At 33.2% G+C, this 8,950-nt stretch overlaps 1 protein-coding gene across 1 annotated transcript; it reads right to left on the reverse strand.

The window, feature by feature from the left end:
- Window positions 1-7,073: 7,073 nt before the first annotated feature.
- Window positions 7,074-7,616, reverse strand: LOC149551261 (uncharacterized). The gene has a single exon (XM_089789650.1). It carries the CDS (start codon window positions 7,570-7,572, stop codon window positions 7,249-7,251), a length of 324 nt encoding a protein of 107 aa, XP_089645776.1. The 5' UTR covers window positions 7,573-7,616; the 3' UTR covers window positions 7,074-7,248.
- Window positions 7,617-8,950: the final 1,334 nt, after the last annotated feature.

Consider the following 8,950-nt stretch of genomic DNA (forward strand, 5'->3'; position numbering starts at 1 on the left):
CCACTTTCATTTTTCACTTGTGTGAAAAGATGTACACTATAAGTGGAATTTTGGTTGCCTTTGGAGTTAGGGTTTCAACTGACAATTCTAAGAGATTTACTTTTAGGACCTTGACAAGTAGGAACCTATTTTATGCAATAGGCTTACTCAAAATTATATCTTCTATTGATTTTCTCAAATCTTATTTCACACACACACACACACGTAATTGTCTTAGGTTTTGATTATAATAATTTGGTTGATCAACAATATAAAAAATTATATGATTTTAATATCTCCTTTCATTTGCTAGTTGGTTTTTTATATTGATATAGACTTTACTAAACATATTTTTGTAAATACAATCATAGTAGACTATGTAGGTGGAAGATACACAATTCTATTTCAATTTCATGGTTACTTTTTTGGTATTATTTTACAAAGTAAGACATAATTGGAAGTAGTAGTGTGTGTGTGTGTGTGTGTGTGTGTACACATATACAGACACACATATTGTAGTCACAACTTTCTTGGTTAATTTTCTTTAGATATACCACTTATTTTTCTTATTAAATTAATATGTTATCCCAATTAATCAAGAAAAAGAAACTATGATGAAAATTGAGTATAATATAATGTGGTAAAAAAAATTGAAATCAAAATTAATTAAGATTTTATGATTAATGACAAAGATAATCATAATTATTTTAAAAATAAAATAATTATAGTTAAGAAGTAAATCTAAAATGAAATTTATTATTATTATAATATAGAATATTACAATTACAATTATATATTTTTAGTTATGAAACTTGATGTATTATAAATACTCTCCAAAACAAAATCATCTATTAAATGACTTATCAATTCATCTAATGTTTATTAATCTAATTATATACATTATTTACAATTGTAATTATGTATTCTTAATGATTAAAAATAATATATATTATAAATATTTCTTCTTTGTTATCTCTTGTGGTCAAAATTTCAATCAAATCATTATAATTCAAATTTTAATAAAAATAAATAGTTAAATTTATTTCTCAAAACAATTTTAATTATTTAATTGTTCTAATTGTCCTTACCTTTGAAATGAACCTAGCTTCAAAAATGAAATTTGTCGAAGTTGTACCCCATTGGTCAAAAAGTTGCAAAATGCTCAAGTTATTAAAAATTCTAACTTAAAATGTTAGAAGTGCTTAAAAACTAAGCATTCACAACCAAAAGAAATTCAAGATGCTCTAAATTTGAAAAATCAAAACTCCAAAGTTAATTATGCTAAAAAAAACCATGGATAACTTAAAACTAATGTTAATGCTCCACAATTGAACATTCAAAACTAAATATGTTATTTGACGCTCCAAAATTGAGTACTAATAACTTTAAGAATTCCAACAATTTAAAAAATGAAACATTAGGGGAAACAATCCAATAGTCACCCATGCTAACTTCATTCATCGATATTTATCAATTTTTTGGTGAGCCTCCATAAGTGAGTGAAGAGCTTAAAGCTCACCTATTGGCTTTTCACATCTACACAACTCTCCATAGAACTTGTAGAGTATGAGGTGGTCTAAAAGTGTTATTTTAAAATATTTGCCTAAAATATGTTATGTTCACCCTTAATACTCGCTCACAGCCAAAAAAAAAAAGAGTACTTTTTGGACAAATGAATCAATGGACAACCAAGAAAGATAAAAAATGATCAACTACTAGTACATGTGTGATCGACAATTAGTACATGTTAAGTAGGAGATATTTTCCACAACAAGTCAAATAGTGATATAGCTATTAGGATTTAACTGTGTAGTTTTTGAGTCAGACTCGTTGACTCATGTTTCATGAGTAGAGTAGTGATTCACCAAACCCATCTCTCATGGCAATAAATGGAACACTTAGCACTCATTGGAAGTCCCACTGCTTCACCTCTATGAGCATCGCCTAGATTCAATGACTGCTAAGTGTTTGATTTATTGTCATGAGAGATGGATTTGGTGAATCACTACTCATGAAACATGAGTCAATGAGTTTGACTCAAAAACTACACAATTAAATCCTGATAGCTATATCACTATTAGTACATGTGCTATGATTTATGCTTCTTATGAGAGGTAATTGAATTTTTTGACATGTCAGTGATTTAAACATGGGCAATGGACTTGTTTTCCCTATATACGTCTCTTCAACATGATTGAAAAAGTCAAATTACAAACCTATGTATTCATATCACTCAAATTCAAAATTAATCCCAAAAAAAAAATTACTTGTGCTCAAAAAGTGAACCTAAAGAACTTTAGAATCTCATAAAATGAGCATTTTAACAATCTCTTCTCAATTCTGAAGAGAGTCAAAGGTAGATCTTCTATTCTTATAAACGTTAAAACCAAAACCACTAATTTGAAGTTTGTGTATGGCTGGTCCAAATTAAAGCATTTTAAAGTTTACAATCCAATCATGACTCAAGAAATCGTTATTATTGTTGTATGTTATGAGGGATGCCATTGTGATATGTAGGAGGTGGTTCAAATGATGTTTGGAGACCTTTCAAGGGGGTCATCCCTTGCAATTAAAAATACTTATTTACAATCTTGTGCCAATATTTTCGCTGAATGGCAATCCCTAGGCAATGGTTAAAAACTTGGCTTAATATTTTTGGAACAATCAGCGTGATGCCTCAAGATGCGCGACCTTGGCACAAGGAGGGAAGTGCCATTAAAAATATAGAGTTCAGTTTTGCATAACTATGTTACATTGACTAATGCTTATGCATTTCTCAAACACAACTTCATTTTATTTGATATGGTGGTGTTACAGTTGTGCATTAAACTAAAAGCCGTGTATGCTCATGGTAGGAGAAAAGAGGAAGACGAAGAAAATAATTTGGTGAAGGCAGTGAAATTCTTATAAATAGGTTAGTAACCATTGAAATATGGGGTTTGACATATTTTCTAGCATACTAGCGGTGAGATTATTATTGCACAGAAATACAAAATATGGTGTTATATCAGGCACATGTGAATTATTTATCAAAATTCCTGAAAGAAAAGGTACATAGGAATGTGGATTGATTTACAAGTGAAACCCAAGAGTCACTACCAGATGAAAGCACATACATATATCCACAATGTGGCATTGCAGATGAAGCACGACAATTGTTTGTGAAAATGCCTCAAAATACAATAGTTTCATGATCCTATTCTTTTCTCTATACAGAAGGGAAAAATAAAACCAGTTCACATTGTGGATCTTCCAGGTCGTTCAAGGATGAGACCCAAGTTGGAGGAATTTTAAACTCAGGCTGCTAGAATTGGATTTCTTGCCAAATAATCGAGCCACTACAGAGTAATGCCCTAATCTTTATTTGTAGATTTGATTTCTTTTAGTGAATGGATGAGCAACCATGTTATACATGATTGAGATATTTATTGGTTTGTTGATAGTTAAATTTTGTTGTGTTTCAGAACTATAGAACTAATTGATGTATTAGATGCTTTCTATAACCTAATACCTTCTCCCTGTTGTCCTGACCAAGGCCCTTGTGGTGAAAAAACAAAGTTCCAGTATTAATAGTCTGCAATGAAGTGGAAAAATCCACAGCCAACTCGATGTATTTTATATGAAAGAAACTGGATAAGGAAATTTATTTTTTAACTCTCTTGAAATCAAGCTAAAATTTTTACTTGATACAAGATCTCTTCCTTTTCTGAGAATTAAATACATTTTTCCATTGGAATATTTCTTTCAATAGTTTAACTAGTTTAACCATATCTTTTTATTTTGCTGTTAATTAATGATTTTAGAGTTAAATAAGCTGAGATATAGCCTATTTTGATCAATTTTCTATATTTGGATTGTTTCAGTCATCGAGCTACAATTTTGATGTGATCTTAATCATTCTAAAGATAAATTATATGCTTCAATAACTGGTATATTAGATGCAGACATTGCCAATGAAGTTATCTTAGGTGTCCCAAAACAACCCTTTACATTCTCTCATTGTATCAACAAAGCCACAGTCACTGAAGCATCTGCTATATATGGAAAAATATCTGATGTTGAGCACATTATTTACCTTGATAAATGAAGCTAAGTTCTTACTAGTTTACAGTTCACTAGAAGAGATTTATTACCCAACACAGTGCCCTAGTTTCTATGGACATGACTCTCTAGCCTCTATTTTTACGAAGATGAATGTTACAACAATAATTGTAGCAGCAGATCTTAATCTAGAAATTTGTTAAGTGGATCCCTAGATGACATGATTTGTATTTGGGATTCAGACTTGTGGTCCACTTGAAAACAATGAAGGTTCACAAGAAGGGTTTCAATGATTTGGTCGTATACCCTTCTAGGACTTAAAAAGACTTTCTTTACAAGAGTCAGATTGTTTTTTTTATATAAAAAAGGGTGTCAGGTTGTTTCCTATATAAGAGAGGGTGTCAAAACTTGTTTCCTAGGAAAAGATACTGACCTATAATTGATACAAGTTTCTGTTTTCCAGAGGGAACTAAGTTAGAATGTCAAAAACTGCTTAAATTTTTTCTGAAAGAATGTAATAAAAATCTTGCCTTTGTGATGCAAAGGCTGTAGCATTAGAAAGTTAGTCTTCTTGGCCTTTATAGGGCCCCTATGATTGTAATTAGCAACAACTTTGATGTGGTAACATGAGGTGGATGTGTTTCGTGAAGAAAAATGTAATTCATGTGGGAAACACAAACCATGAAGGGACAATAATTTGACTCTGTAACTCTGTTATATTGTTGTGACTATCATACTCTTTGTTGTAATTTGAGAGGCACTTCTTTTAATAAACAAAAACTATGGTTTTACTAATAAGATTATTCCAATATAATCACTTGCATACCATGCTAGAATACATTATTCATATTAGAACATAGTTTGCAAACTGTTTAAACCAACCTGATAAATAGATAGATTTATAAATATTTGATGGCCTGTAGATGGCCTGTAGGCATATATGTGTTAATCTATAAACCATACGACATTATTCATTAAGTTTCTATAAAATAAGATGTGTCATGCATTTATGTCCTCTATTCTTGGAAATGTATTCTAAATCATGTGCTTAACGTTGCTATAAATCAGTCAGAAAAGCATGTTCAGAGGAGACAAATTCAGAAAAGGGAAAATCCATTGACAAATAAAAGGTTGAGAGTTGAACAAACTTACCAATTTTCATAAGTCAGTGAACCCATCCTAGGATAGATTTACCAATCAGTTTGAAATAGATATTATTGTAAAAGTGGTTACAGTTCTTTGCAATTAGGTGATACGTATCTCCATTGTAGTTTCCAGCATGCTACTTGATGAATTCTCTCAAATCAGAATAATTCAGGCTTGTAGAAATAGTATGTACTGATTTATGAAACATCAAACCTAGGCACTAAGTTAACAGATTAACACATATATGCCTACATGCCATCTATAGGGCCATGGGCCATACAGATATTTATAAATCTATATGTTTGTCATTAAAATTCAGTGTCTGTTTATTCTGATTTGTTTGATCTTAGAAACTAGTAATAAGAATGTTTTAGTTTGATTGCTAATACCCTTTTTAGAGTTTGTTGGATAGGCTCTTGGCGAGACAGCAGCTTGGTTCAAAAGAACTTTGGTCATTAAACCTGTTAAAGGACATCTGTGTTTGAGTGGTTATTCAACATGTAGTCAAGATGGTGGAGTGCAGTTACCCCAACAATGTTTTGATGATGAGATCACAATGCTTTTTCTCCAATCCTTTGATTCATTTAATATATTTGAAGTATAAAGTGTTTGCCAGAAGTGATTGTAAAATGTCATAGATCAGTCTTACTTTTGATACTTTTATCAGAGATCTTAAATGTTTAAATGATATTGTTTTCTTGTCTCTTTACTTTCTCTTCCCTTAATCCAAACTGTACAAGGTTGGTTTAAACAGTTCACAAACTATGCTCTAATAGGAATAGTTTATTCTAGCATGGTATGTAAATGATTATATTGGAATATTCTTATTAGTAAAACCATAGTTTTTGTTTATTAAAAGAAGTGCCTCTCGAATTACAACAAAGAGTATGCTAGTCACAACAATATAACAGAGTTACAGAGTCAGATTATTGTTTCCACCTCAAAAATACCACTTGTAGGATAATCATGTGCCCCAAATGCAAACATAGCTCCATGTACTGCATCACGCATCCATATTTTATCAAAAAGAATTTTCAGGTGGTTACTGTGGATTTTCTACAAATATCCTGCTTCTACAAAATATAGATGTATAGCTCAAGAAGTGCTAAAAAAGTATTTGGTCATGAGACCTAGATTGGTTTTACTTTCCATGTCTATATTTTAGGCATCAAATTTTCTTGTGAGATGTGGTTTTAAGTTCTAGATGCCAATTCACCATCTAATTAGATGCCTAGTTCATGAAATTAAAAAGAATCAATACAAAATGTCTCCAATTCTGTCTACTTTTGAGATAGCCTATTGACTCGTAGACCTTTGTAGAGCAAAGAGACCACAATAAAAGAATGTCTCAAAGAAAGCCATCTTGCATCATTTTGAGATTTTTCTATCTTGTCTATAGAGTAAGTCCCACAGATATCATCATTAGAGAACAAATTTTATGATTTTGGGCAAGATACCTCTGAGCTCAAACACTGGCTTGCATTTATTAGTGAAATCCACTTCAAAGTCTGCACATTCAAGAAAGAAATACAGCTGAAAGATGAACAATCAAAATGAATTTGAAATTAAAATCTATATAGAGGTGTATTGCAAGGTAAAGGAAATATAAAGCCTACTGAAAAATGAACTTTGAAATATATAAAATTCACCTACGTCAAAACCATCCTCCAAATGGGAGGAGGATCAAATGACAAAGAATTTACGATCATTTGCAAGCTTCTCTCAGCTACAGTTATAATTATAGAATAATTAGTCAAGAAGTAGTAGAGACGAACCTGAGAGACTATTCCCTTTAAGACATCACAATTACAAACCATACAAGAGCTTGTTGTCCTTAATCATGGATTATTACACACATGCCAAATGATGACACCTATTTTAACAGATGTACTGGTTAGGGAATATCACATAAGCCTCAATCTAAGCCTGCATCAGGGATTGGTGCTTCTAATGTTGTAGAGTAATATTTCCACCCCAACAAACTCTGTAATATCTGTCTAACCTACTTTGCTGCAGATGCCAAACTCACAAATGAAGAAAGCCAATGCAATATGCTTCATGCCAAACAAGCCTCATTTATACTCAAGATATTGGTGTTGTTGTGTAGTATAGCCACCCATGCCCATACATTGGGTTCATTCCAATTCCAGATGTAGGTGGCATGCTCATGGGGGGCCTCATTCCCATTCCAGGCATTGCCAGATTCAGTCCTATGTCAGGTCGCATAATCATCCCCATACCCATGTCCATGCCCATTCCCATACCAGCACCCATACTCATGTTAGGAGCTAGTCCCATACCATAACCACTTGTGCCCATGCCCATACCCATTGGATTAATCATTGGTGCAGGTGGAGTAGATAGCACACTTGCACTTGCTCGGCCCAAGCCAGTACCTAATTCCATGGCTTTTCACATTGATAAACTACTTGGTGTCATAGACCCAGACCCAGTAGACACACTCTCCTTTGCCTCCCTTCTTTTCTCCAGCCTATTTAGTGAATCTAGATCGATTTCAGTATCTGCCAAAGGATTAATTTTGGTTGCAGAGACAACAGGTGGCAAGCTTAGTATGCTACTATTGTGGTTACAGTAAAACAGAAAAACCATGCTTTTTTAATAAAGAAAAAAAACTTACGTCTAGAAATATTCAAATCAACAAGACCCTTGCTTAATGTATTAGCCCAAACTATTGATATTGGTTCGAATATCTTTTGCTGATATTTTCCTTTATTGTTTGAATTAACATTTTGTGTTTGTGTGACCTACGTGATTGGCTGATATGGCATCTTCATAGAAATAGTTCTATGAGTAGATTGGGGTTGAGAAAATTCAAATGCTAAAGGTTGTGGCTGTGTTTGCATCTGCAGAGGTGCTTGCATATGCATTGGTGCAATCTGTGGCTATGTTTGCATCTGCATAGGTGCTTGCATCAGTGTTGGTGTGGACTACATCTATGATTGCATCTGCATTGTTGATTGCATCTGCATCGGCACAGGAATCAGCACAGGAGGTTTCTGTGTTTGAATATGCATTGATGATTGCATCTGCAATGGCACAGGCTGCACATGTGTTTGCATCTACATTGGTGCAGGCTACACATGTGCTTGCATCTGCATTGGTGTAGGCTGCACATGTGCTTGCATCTGCATTCATGCAGGCTGCACTTGTGTTTGCATCCGAATTGGTGCTTGCATCTATGATGAATCTTGCATGTGTATCTCTAACTGGTAAAGATCTGAAGGACCTGTGCCATGTGCTGGCAGGAAAACCCCAAAAGGTTAGGTGACCTTGTTTGAAAACCATCCAAAAGACCAAAATTGCCTACACCTTCAGTCTTTGGACTAGAAGTAGCTGAGAAAGTCCCAAATGCCGTGTTGTTCTCAATGCTCAAGGGAAGGGCTAAGGAAATTGAACTATTTTCTGTTTGTGCAGCAAAAGGATCTTGTGGTGAAGTTGATGACACCTTAAAAGGAGACTCACCAAAAGGATTTTCACTTGGCTGTTTCAGATGAACAAAATTATTTAATATAAACTATAACCAAATACAAAGCGATTATTTTAAACACCCAGATTTGTCAATGTTACCAAGATAAAATAAAGTCAAGTAGAAAGATGTTAATAGGGGAACAAAAGTTGCACAATAGAGTACATTATACATGACATCAAACTATTAACAACATTTACCTGATTATGAGAACTAGGAGCAGTCATAGCAATAAAACTTGAACCAAAATTGGCATCTCGAAACAGATGAACTGCTAAGCTTAGCCCATTAGTGGAT

This window comes from Cupressus sempervirens, chromosome 6 (genome assembly GCF_028749045.1).
Source record: "Cupressus sempervirens isolate cs-2001-9-10 chromosome 6, ASM2874904v1, whole genome shotgun sequence".
Classification (NCBI taxonomy): Eukaryota; Viridiplantae; Streptophyta; class Pinopsida; order Cupressales; family Cupressaceae; genus Cupressus; species Cupressus sempervirens.

Bases quoted from the DNA above. Each gene is read 5' to 3' on its own strand.
- LOC149551261 (XM_089789650.1), bottom strand. From the start codon at position 7,572: ATGGAATTAGGTACTGGCTTGGGCCGAGCAAGTGCAAGTGTGCTATCT.